The 12,333-nt window shown below is 43.6% G+C and overlaps 1 protein-coding gene and 2 long non-coding RNA genes across 5 annotated transcripts in view; 2 read left to right on the top strand and 1 right to left on the bottom strand.

The window, feature by feature from the left end:
• LOC130275460 (uncharacterized) overlaps positions 1–3,587 on the top strand; it is a 95,447-nt gene extending 91,860 nt beyond the window's left edge. The window contains exon 4 of the long non-coding RNA XR_008844788.1: positions 3,457–3,587. This is a non-coding gene — a long non-coding RNA (uncharacterized LOC130275460). The remainder of the gene's footprint in view (positions 1–3,456) is intronic.
• LOC130275459 (uncharacterized) lies at positions 2,752–11,708 on the bottom strand. Its single transcript, XR_008844787.1, has 3 exons — positions 11,484–11,708; positions 6,483–6,625; positions 2,752–3,545 (listed from the first exon to the last, which is right to left on the bottom strand). It is a non-coding gene; the product is annotated as an uncharacterized LOC130275459 (long non-coding RNA).
• A 197-nt stretch (positions 11,709–11,905) lies between these two features.
• Positions 11,906–12,333, top strand: part of DENND1B (DENN domain containing 1B) — a 253,388-nt gene continuing 252,960 nt past the window's right edge. Inside the window, exon 1 of one of the 3 annotated variants that reach the window (XM_056523456.1) lies at positions 11,906–12,199. In XM_056523456.1, coding sequence (XP_056379431.1) covers positions 12,183–12,199 — 17 coding nt within the window. In that variant the 5' untranslated portion in view covers positions 11,906–12,182. The remainder of the gene's footprint in view (positions 12,200–12,333) is intronic. The other 2 variants (XM_056523457.1, XM_056523454.1) reach the window with 2 other exon arrangements.

The raw sequence follows: 12,333 nt of genomic DNA, 5'->3' as shown, positions 1-12,333 counted from the left end.
GTATTCCAGGAAAAAAAAAATGTCTTATATCAACTGGCTTCAGAAAGTTAAACAGATTTGTAAATTACTTCTATTAAAAAAAATCTTAATCCTTTCAATAATTATCATCTGCTGAAGTTGAGTTGTTGTTTTCTGTCTGGCAACAGTGCTCTCTGCTGACATCTCTGCTTGTCTCGGGAACTGCACAGAGTAGAAGAGGTTTGCTATGGAGATTTGCTTCTAAACTGGGCGGTTCCCAATACACGTGTCATCAGAGAGCACTTAGACAGAAAAGAACAACTCAACTTCAGCAGCTCATAAGTACTGAAAGGATTAAGATTTTTTAATAGAAGTAATTTACACATCTGTTTAACTTTCTGGAGCCAGTTGATATATATAAAAAAGTTTTTTCCTGGATAACCCCTTTAATATTTTTATTTCTAAGGCTAAGTGCACACAGCGTTTATGCACTAGGGTACGTGCGACATATCTGCTAGTAAAAGCTGTATACATTAACGCCAGGGGTTATGGTCTATTATAATTTTAGCATTTTTGTTTTTTTTCCCTCTCTCCTTTTTAAAGGGGTACTCCACTGGCCCAGGATCCGAAACATTTTGTTCAAATGCTAGGTGCGGGCTGCGGGGGTCGTGATGTCATGGCCAAACCCCTAGTGACATCACGTCACACCCCCTCAATGCAAGTCTAAGGGAGGGGGCGTGGCGGCTGCCACGCCCCCTCCCATAGACTTGCATTGAGGGGGTGTGGCGTGATGTCACAACCGGTGTGGCCGTGACGTCATGACCCCGCAGCCCGAACCCAGCGTTTGGAACAAAATGTTCCGGATTCTGGGCCAGTGGAGTACCCCTTTAAGTGACTTAAAGGGGTTGTGCGCTGCCCTGCCTTTCGGAGCTCAGATCGCAGCGTCCGGAAGTTCATTACTCCGAACGCTGTGTGCGGGCTTCCGTGTTCGCGGCCGCCCCCTCGTGACGTCAAGCCGGCCCCCTCAATCAAAGTCTATGGGAAGGGGGCGCTACCGCTAGGTACATTTTAAAATATACTCATTTTGTTAAACCAGCGGTCCCGCCCCCTTCCCATAGACTTTGGTTGAGGGGGCGGGCGTGACGTCACGAAGGGGGCGGCCGCGAACACGGAAGCCCCCACACAGCGTTCAGAGTAATGAACTTTTGGACGCTGCGAGCGGAGCTCCGGAAGGCAGGGCAGCGCACAACCCCTTTAATAATTGTACTTCATCATGACATCTTCCATAAAATGTACAGCGCAAAACTAAACCAAATATTACAAAATTACACAATTTTGCAACTTTAGGGGTGGGGAGTTATGTTTTTTGTGCCGTGCACTTTACTTTATTTTGTTGGTAAATACTAAATATGATTAAAATGAAACACATATTTACATTATTTACATTATTGTACTACCTTTTCATTTTTATTACTGTTTTAACAAAATGAGTATGTTTTAAAATCTACCTATTCTGACCCCATGAATGTTTTATTTTTTGTATTCACGGCTTTAGGCGGGTCCTTTTTATGCTGTGATTAAAATATTTTATAATATTTTAAAGTGACTTTTTGATCACTTTTTATGAATTTGTTTCTGATAAGTGATTTGTCCAAAAATCAGCAATTGTGGCGATTGGTATTGTGCAATGGGAGAAGGGGGGGGATGTGATTATAATTTTTATTAAGCGAGGCGCTAACTTAGATTTTTAAGGTAACACTAAACGAGATGTAGTATTGTTATACAGCAGATAAGTCAACTAGGCAGCGGCTCTTCTATCACTGCGGGAGACCGAGTTATATTTTTAAGGCATGTTTTTATTAATTTTTTTAAATTTAATAATCCCTTAACATTAAAGTGCTTGGCCTCCTCTGGGGATGGATACATTGGCATTGTTTTTTAATAGCATAAGTAAGTGTACAGTCACCCCAGACCTACGATGGCCCCGACATACGATCATTTCACCATACGCGGCGACAGCGATGGAGGTCGACATCCAGGGCAGCGGTGAAGATCCGGAGCGGCGGGGACAGGTGAGTACAACTTCCTCTCTCAGAGGCCATCGCATGTTGAAGGCAGCATCAACATACGATGCTTTTGTATGTCAGGGCCATCGCATAAACGGCTATCCGGCAGCGCAGACTGCTTCAGCTGCCACCGGATAGCTGTTTACAGTGCCCCGTGTGGTCCGCTGACGATCACTTACCTGTCCTCGGGGCTCCGGCGCGTCCTCTTCGGGATCCTCTGCATCGTTGGCGCTCTCCATCGTCGTCATCACGTCGCTGCGCACGCCGTCCTGTCATCCAATAGGAGAGACGTGCGTAACGACGTGATGGCGGCGACAGAGAGCGAGGATGCCGGGGAAGCAGAGGCCTTGCCGGAGCGTCGGGGACGCGGCGACAGCGATGGAGGTCGACATCCAGGGCAGCGGTGAAGATCCGGAGCGGCGGGGACAGGTGAGTACAACTTCCTCTACCAGTGGTCTTCAACCTGCAGACCTCCAGATATTGCAAAACTACAACTCCCAGCATGCCCGGACAGCCGTTGGCTGTCCGGGCATGCTGGGTGTTGTAGTTTTGCAACATCTGGAGGTCCGCAGGTTGTAGACCACTGTCCTTTACTTTACATTGCACGGATCCCTCAACATACGATGGTTTCAACAAACGATGGTCCATTTGGAACGGATTACCATCGTATGTTGAGGGACCACTGTTTGGCATAGATTTGAAGCTGACAATTGTGTGTGTCATATTTTTAAAGCTTCTGTAGGGTAGTAGGTAGGGCTGGGCAATAATGCCTAAAACAAATTCTCTATTTCCTCTTTTTTAATCTTTTCTTTTAAAATGTTCCCTTTCATTTCAAATAACTTTGCTCCATTTGACAGCATATGTAATTCCGAACATTTCTCTAAATCACTTTGTTTACCATAAAGCAAACCTTACCATAAAAAAAAACTGCTCAAAAGTCTTGGTCAAGAAGTTTTTCCCTTCCTACAAGCTTTTGTCCTCTGCCTGTTGTCAGGTCCAGAACGTCTCTAGTAACAGACACAGCAAGACATACTACAAGAAGTGGGGGCGGGGTTTTGCCACTACTATTGTGCAGGAAATAGAGAAAGAATACAAGCTGTGTCTGTTCTCCAGAGGATGTACACTGTCCATAAAAGGTAAATCAAAGCTTTACCCTTATCTCAGCAGCAGTGGTTTCAGTTGTTTGCATAACCCCTTGTTTGTTGTGCTGCAGTAGTATGTACACAGGTACACAGTGCTGCCTCCTGTATTTAATCTTCCCCTTTAATTTACAGGCTCATCTATAAGTGTTCATGCTTTGCTATGTTGTTTGGTAAAACGATGGATACGATGACGGATACCAGATGGACCCCATAAAACTCTATAGAGTCCATTGAGTGCTGTTGAGATCTGGCAGTAACATTATTTTCCTTTTTCTCCTTTTGTGATGTAGCGGAACAACAGAAGAAAGAACAGGGGTGTGAACTCAGCCTAAGATGTTTGACCAAGGCGATTCTGGAAATAAAGAAACAACAAACAAGCCTGAACAGAAAAAAAAAAAACATATTTAGGAAACAGAACCAGATCATATACTAACGGCGACTTTTGCACTAAGAGAATCACAAAAATTCTGAAAACCAAGTTTGCACTGTTGGTGCAATGTAAAACCCAACAACTAGACCTTAAAGGGGTTATCCAGGAAAAAACTTTTTTATATATATATATATATATATATATATATATATATATATATATCAACTGGCTCCAGAAAGTTAAACAGATTTGTAAATTACTTCTATTAAAAAAATCTTAATCCTTTCAGTACTTATTAGATGCTGAAGTTTAGTTGTTCTTTTCTGTCTAAGTGCTCTCTGATGAAACGTGTCTCGGGAACTGTCCAGAGTAGAAGCAAATCCCTATAGCAAACCTCTTCTTCCCTGTGCAGTTCCCGACACAAGCAGAGATGTCAGCAGAGAGCACTGTTGCCAGACAGAAAACAACAACTCAACTTCAGTAGCTGATAATTATTGAAAGGATTAAGATTTTTTAATAGAAGTAATTTACAAATCTGTTTAACTTTCTGGAGCCAGTTGATATATATATATATATATATATATATATATATATATATATATATATAAAATAAAAAAAAGTTTTTCACCTTGAGTACCCCTTTACTACATGGCTTTGATACTGCTAGGAATAATAAAGGTGTGCCAGATACAATTGCTGATCCTCCCACTAACACAACGGGGTTGAAGTCATCATTTATTTTAGGAGTCTTGTGCATACGGGAAGTGCTCTGTGTTTTTAATAAGCTGCATGTTGTCATTGCCAATGACACAAACTGTGACACTTAGAGACGTAAACAGTAATTTTGGGACACGTGTGTAAACCTTGGATAAACCTTTTCCTGCAGACAACACATAGCCTAGGTGTCAGCCTTTCTGGTCACAGGTTACATATTACGTTGTATGTTGCTTATTTAGATTTGTTTGTGCAATTCTCAACCTAAAGCTCTACAGCTACTGCAAAACTACAACCACCATCATGCTTTGACATTCTGGGGCATTAAAGAGGTACTCCGGTACTGAAGTTCTTATCCCATATACATAGGATAGGGGGCTGATCATGGGGGGGGGGGGGTCAAACCGCTGGGACCCCCATGATCTCCTGCCTGGCGCCCCGGCTCTCCTCATGCATGGAGTGAACACCACATGAAGCAGTGGTCCACACGTTCCCTCCATGCATCTCTATGGGAGAGCCAGAGATACACGAGCACTGCATCTTTGGCTCTCCCATAGAGATGCATGGAGGGGGTACGTCAACCACCCTTCTGTGATCAGACACATATCCCTTTCCTGTTGCTAGAAAATAACAACTTCAATTTCGGAGTTTCTCTTCAATAGAGTTTTGAAAGAAACTGTAGGAGGGTCACAGGTTGAGGAACACTGCTCTGCTCGCTTGTCTCACCACGCCATGCCTGACTGCTGAACACTAGTGTTGCTCGCGAATATTCGCAATTCGAATTTTATTCACGAATATCGCATATTCGTGAATATTCGCGCATATAGCACTATACATTCGCAATTACGAATATTCGTTTTTTTTTTTTGTTGTTTTTTTTTTCACAGTACACATCACAGTGATCACCCCTCTCCGCTTCCAGCTTGTGTGGTGTAAAGAAGGCTCTAATACTACTGTGTGAGACTGGCGTGCGAATTTTCGCATATGCCAATTTTTCGTATATGCCAATTTCCGCATATGCAAATTTCCGCACATGCCAATTTTTGCATATGCGAAACTAAAACGTGAATATTACGAATATGCGACTTTAGAGACTAAATGACGAATATTCGTCCATATATTCGCGAAATATCACAAATTCGAATACGGCCTATGCCGCTCAACACTACTGAACACCTGCGGTATGGTATTAGGTCATAAAATGTTTCCAATCATATTATGTCATAAAATGGACATGTGCTACACTAAGGGTCAGTAAAAGAAGGTAAAGATCAGGACTTTGATATATACAAGGCAAACAGATTCAAGGACTCAATACCTTCTCACCAAACGAGAAAAGAATAATTAAGAGACTAATAAATGAATGGACCTACAGAAACAAATATGGTAAAACAACAAACTGCTGCAGAAAATAAAAACTAGCGGGGAGCAACAGTACTTGATTTGACAGATTAGTAACGGCTGCAGGGGCGTAACTATAGGGGGTTCAGAGGTAGCAGTCGCATCGGGGCCCTGGTGCCTAAGAGGACCTCAAGGCACATCTACCCCGTAAGAGATAAGTATTATAATTGACACATGGGGCCCTGTTGCAGACTTTGCATTGGGACCCAGAAGCTACAAGTTAATCCTAATTGATGGTTTGTATTTTATAATAATAATTCTTGCACGTACTTTTATTTATAATACTCTTGGATATCCCCTTTAGGGTCACATGATCATAATTCACTGAAGGTTTCATCAATTTATTTATATTCATTGAATCCACAGCATGATCCTGGATTAGTGATGAGCGTAGGCCATATTCGAATTCGCGATATTTCGCGAATATATGGACTAATATTTGTCATATATATTCGCTAAATTTGCATATTTGTTTTTTAGTGCATATGCGAAAATATATGTGCCTATTCGTGAATATTGAGCCCTCCCTTCTTTAATGTTATAGGGAACTAATGGGCTAGTGCAGTGGTCTCCAACCTGCGGACCTCCAGATGTTGCAAAACTACAACTCCCAGCATGCCCGGACAGCCGTTGGCTGTCCGGGCATGCTGGAGTTGTAGTTTTGCAACATCTGGAGGTCCGCAGGTTGGAGACCACTGCACTAGCCCATTAAAGAAGGGAGGGCTCAATATTCGCGAATATGCGCATATGCGAAGAGCAAGAGGGATGATCTATGATCACTGTGATGTGTAAAACATGAAAAGCAGAAGGCTTGAAAAAAGTTGCACTCACCCACTGAGAAGTATTTGCCAAACGATGCTTTATTCCAAGTGTCCATACAGCAGACGGCAAGTCAATAGCTGGAGGTGCGGGGAGCGAGAGCCAAAGCTCTCAGGTGCGGGGGGGCGTACCACTAGACATCACTGTGATGTGTACTGTCAAGAAAGAAAAAGCGAATATTCGTAATTCCGAATATATAGTGCTATATTCGCAAATATGGAAAATTCACGATAAAAAAAAATCGAATTTCGAATATTCATGAGCAACACTATACTGGATTAGGTAGGTGTCCATGTATCCGTAAAGGTCCATGCGGTCGTAGCAATGGTTCTTTTGGCGGCGCCTGCTACACACGGAATTTCTCCGACCGGAATTTCTCCGAGCAGATATTGCGGAGTGTGCATATACCCTTAGGCTCCGCCTCATGTTATTGCATGCCAGCCAAAAACTGTATATACTGTACAGTGAACAGCCACTTTATTACAGACCCCCATGTAGTAGCCCTTTGGACCTCCTTTGGCTTTCATAATTGCAGCAATTTGTCATGGCATAGATTCCAATGGGTGATGAAATCATCTTGCAGAAATGTCCGCCTCTGTGGACAGGATTGTTCCTCGCAGTTGCTGCACATTAAGTATAGGTCCTGATATGCCCTGAACTGCCCGTCCTACCTCATCCCAAAGATGTTTATAGGAGGGGTTAGTGTTGAGCGGCATAGGCCATATTCGAATTCGAGATATTTCGCGAATATATGGACGAATATTCGTCATATAGTCGCTAAATTCGTAATATTCGCATTTTATTTTTGCATATGCGAAAATTCGCGGATGCGAAAATTAGCATATACAAAAATTAGCATAAGCTAACAGTAGTATTGGAGCCTTCTTTACACCACACAAGCTGGAAGCAGAGAGGAGTGATCAGTGTGATGTGTACTGTGAAAAAAAAATATATATATTTTTAATTACGAATATATAGTGCGATATTCGCGAATAAAATTTGCATTGCGAATATTCGCAAGCAACACTAATAGGGGTAACCCAGTGATAAAAAACGTATTCCTTATTAGTAGGATAGGTGATAAGTATCTGATCGTGCAGTAGGTCCAACCTCGGGGACTACCCAAGATTGCAATAATGAGGACCCGCCTCTCGCCACTCAATAGAAGGTTGGCATGAACACCATTCACTCTCAATGGAGCCGCCGCAAATAGCCGAGCACTGTCCTAGGTTTTCTGCAGTGGCTCCATAGAGAATGAATGGAGCAACTGGGTGCACAGGCCAACCCTCTGCCCTATTCAGCAGGAAGAGTCGGGTACCTGTTCTCGCAATTGCAGGGGGTCCCAGAGGTCGGGCAACACCCCACCCGCTCAGCTATAAGACACCATACCCTAGTTAGAGTATTTATCAATGGAATACTGCTGGAATCTAGGGACTGTGAAGGCCGGAAAACCAAGAAAAACTCACAGTCATGTTCATGGAACCTATCACTCCATGACTACAAAACCCTTATGGATGGTGCCTTGTCCTCCTGACAGTCTCCATCTGTCATAAGGGAAACAGAAGCCATGAAGGAACGAACTTGGTCGGACACAATGTTTAGATAAGTCTATCCACAGGTATCAGAGGAGCTGGGGTGTGCCAAGAAAACCTTCCCCCACCATTATGCCAAATGTTGTGGATTCGTACAGTGTTATATATGGCTGCAGTTTCCTTGTTCATCAGAGTTATTTCGTCCTCTATCCTGTTTTCTACAGAATTCCCCTTTACAGGACGTTCTTCTTCGATCCCACCATTCTTGGGATACTCTTTACACTGTTTCACAAGAAAACCCAATTTTTCCCACTTGTGAAACCAGTTCTTCAGGTAATAGATGAGTTAGGTATAGATACCATCACCCTAGGATAGGAGGGACGGGTTTTCCATGGAACAAAGAAGATTTTTTCCATGGCCATAGGAAGGATATCCTCATCAAACAACTTCATAACAAGGAAATAATGGTGTTACCCTCAGGGCTACAACATATAATACAGAACCTACAGCAGAGGTTATCAGCTTGCACCCATTCCAGTGAGACAAAAATGAAGAAAAGAAAATTGAGTCTTGGCTCCAGGCTTTTTATTATTTTCCAAAGGTTTGGAATCTTGAAGAGCACAAAGACAAAAGGTCATGTATACCCTCAGAACCGAGTCTACCATGATTGGACATTTATCTGAATGAAACTTGGAGAACTAAATGTTCTTTAATCCAAAAGAACCCAATTCATTGGAATGGAACTATTTTCCATATGAGAATGAGATAAAAAGACGGGATAGGAGGACTGAATATGAGGATCAGATATGAGGTTGGGATATGAGGACGGGATATGAGGTCGGATATGAGGTTGGGATATGAGGACTGGATATGATTACGGGATATGAGGACAAGATATGATTACGGGATATGACGAAGGGATATGAGGTCAAGATATAAGGTCAGGATATGGGGATGGGATATGAGGACAAGATATGATTGTGGGATATGAGGACGGGATATGAGGACAAGATATTATTGCAGGATATGAGGACGGGATATGATTACGGGATATGATGAAGGGATATGGGGTCAAGATAAAAGGTCAGGATATGGGTATGGGATATGAGGTCGAGATATGAGGAAGGGATATGAGGATGAGAGCTTCATTGTTGCTTTTCCTCTCCCACAAGTAGTACTTAGCTCGTACTACTATACACAGCATGTGGTAGTTGGTGTACCCAAGTGCATTATAGAGCCCAAAAGCTTAATAATATATATCTGCCAGTAACATATACAGTCATGACCGTAAATGTTGGCACCCCTAAAATATTTCTCACAGAAAAGGATTGCAGTAACACATGTTTTGCTATACACATATTTATTCCCTTTGTGTGTATTGGAACTAAACCAAAATAGGGAGGAAAAAAGCTAATTGGACATAATGTCACCAAACTCCAAAAATGGACCGGACAAAATAATTTATACCCTTTCAAAATTGTGGAGAAATAAGATTGTTTCAAGCATGTGATGCTCCTTTAAACTCACCTGGGGCAAGTAACAGGTGTGGGCAATATAAAAATCACACCTGAAAGCAGATAAAAAGGAGAGAAGTGCACTTAGTCTTTGCATTGTGTGTCTGTGTGCGCCACACTAAGCATGGACAACAGAAAGAGGAGAAGAGAACTGTCTGAGGACTTGAGAACCAAAATTCTGGAAAAATATCAACAATCTCGAGGTTACAAGTCCATCTCCAGAGATCTAGATTTGCCTTTGTCCACAGTGCGCAACATTATCAAGAAGTTTACAACCCATGGCACTGTAGCTAATCTCCCTGGGCGTGGATGGAAGAGAAAAATTGATGAAAGGTGTCAACGCAGTATAGTCCGGATGGTGGATAAGCAGCCCCAAACAAGTTCCAAAGATATTCAAGCTGTCCTGCAGGCTCAGGGAGCATCAGTGTCAGAGCGAACTATACGTCGACATTTAAATAAAATGAAACGCTATGGAGGAGACCCAGGAGGACCCCACTATGGAGGAGACCCAGGAGGACCCCACTATGGAGGAGACCCAGGAGGACCACACTGCTGACACAGAGACATAAAAAAGCAAGACTACATTGTGCCAAAATGAACTTGAGTAACCAAAATCCTTCTGGGAAAACGTCTTGTGGACAGATGAGACCAAGATAGAACTTTTTGGTAAAGCACATCATTCTATTGTTTACCGAAAACGTAATGAGGCCTACAGAGAAAAGAACACAGTACCTACAGTGAAATATGGTGGAGGTCAGTGATGTTTTGAGTTGTTTTGCTGCCTCTGGTACTGGGGGCCTTGAATGTGTACAAGGCATCATGAAATCTGAGGATTACCAATGGATTTTGGGTCGCACTGTACAGCCCAGTGTCAGAAAGCTGGGTTTGCGTCCGAGATCTTGGGCCTTCCAGCAGGACAATGACCCCAAACATATGTCAGAAAGCCCCCATAAATGGATGACAACAAAGCGCTGGAGAGTTCTGAAGTGGCAGCAATGAGTCCAGATCTAAATCCCATTGATCACCTGTGGAGAGATCTTATAATTGCTGTTGGGAAAAGGCGCCTTCCAATAAGAGAGACCTGGAGCAGTTTGCAAAGGAAGAGTGGTCCAACATTCCGGCTGAGAGGTGTAAGAAGCTTATTGATGGTTATAGGCAGCCACTGATTTCACTTATTTTTTTCCAAAGGGTGCGCAACCAAATATTACGTTAAGGGTGCCAATAATTTTCTCCAGCCCATTTTTGGAGTTTGGTGACATTGGCCCTCATTTACTATTCTAAACCCGACCTCTTTTGTCGGGTTTTTTTGGCGCAGCTTTGTCTGCGCCATGTCGCAGACATCGTGCGCCAGTCTGCGACACGATGCGACATTTTTTCCTGACGGACCCGATGTGGATTCTCCCAAACCCGAAAAAGGGGCGTAACCCGACATTTCTGAGCTTTCCCACGTATTTATAAAGGTTTCCAACTCGAATTTGTTGAATTGTTGTGGATTTTTTCCCGATAGCTCAGAGGAGTTGGAAACCAAAACCAACAAAACCCACGTGCGACAAACAGGATGCGACATAATAATAAATACCAGGGGAAAAAAGCAGTCGGGTAAGAAAGCAACATAGACTTACAACCCGATTTTCTTAGTAAATGAGGGCCATTATGTCCAATTTGCTTTTCTTTCCTCCCTTTTTTTTGGTTTAGTTCCAAGACACACAAAGGGAATAAACCTGTGTATAGCAAAACATGTTACTGCAATCCTTTTCTGTGAGAAATACTTCATTTTCTAGAGAAATTTCAGGGGTGCCAACATTTAGGCTCAGCTCCCACTCATGGTTTCCATTATAACAGAAGCCATGGGTGCAGTGCCTGACCCATCAGATGATGGACACCAAGGGTGCCCAGTGGGTGCCCAGTGGGACTCAGTGACATCTATTGGAGCCTGTTGTTTTGCTGGGGAGAATATCACTACTTACCTTACTACCCCTCCTGTCCTAACAGAACTACTGATCCCAATGGCCCATCTGACTGTAATGTGATCACAGAATTTGGGGTCCCTGTGTCAGGTGGGGTTAGTATTGATAGGGAAGGGATTTATAACAGTCTAAATAGAAACACTGCATAGCGACCAATCACAGCGCAGCTTTCACTTTTATAGGGAATAAAAAAGAAAAGTAAGCGTCGCTTTCATTGGTTGATATCGCCAGCTGTCGGGATTAGGTCACCTTGGGCCACCAATCACGGAGCAGTATCATTGCTCTAGTGGTTTGACTATAATGATAGCAGCGCTGGCCCCCGGGGGCCCCATGCGGGTGATGACAGTGAGGACAGCCCCGGGTCACCCGTCTATCTCCCCGCTATCAGCTCACCCTCCCCCCGCCGTGACGTCAGCGGAGGCTCCTCTGTAACTTCCTGGTCACACACAGAGCAGGGGACAGCTGTGGACACAGAGCACCGAACCCGCAGACAGACGACAGCATGACAGCCCGGGGCAGTGCCATGTGTGCCACAGGGGGCGCTCTCCTGTGATGGCGGGGACTGCATAGTACACATAGGGGGCTCAGCCGGCTGATGGGGGTGCGGGGCCCGGGCGTGTAGAGCGCTGTACAGGGGCCCCTCACCGAGGAGGACATGACAGACAGCCTGAGCTGAGAGAGCACTCACCGGAGCCGAGCATGGACTCCAGGACCAGGTAAGAGAGTCTTCTGTAGATCTACACTGTGTATACTCTGTAATGTATATATGTGTGTGTTCTATATATCTACACTGTGTATACTCTGTAATGTATATATGTGTGTACTGTATATCTACACTGTGTATACTCTG

Source organism: Hyla sarda, chromosome 6 (assembly GCF_029499605.1).
Source record: "Hyla sarda isolate aHylSar1 chromosome 6, aHylSar1.hap1, whole genome shotgun sequence".
Lineage (NCBI taxonomy): Eukaryota > Metazoa > Chordata > Amphibia > Anura > Hylidae > Hyla > Hyla sarda.
This window is presented reverse-complemented; position numbering and strand designations above follow the sequence as displayed.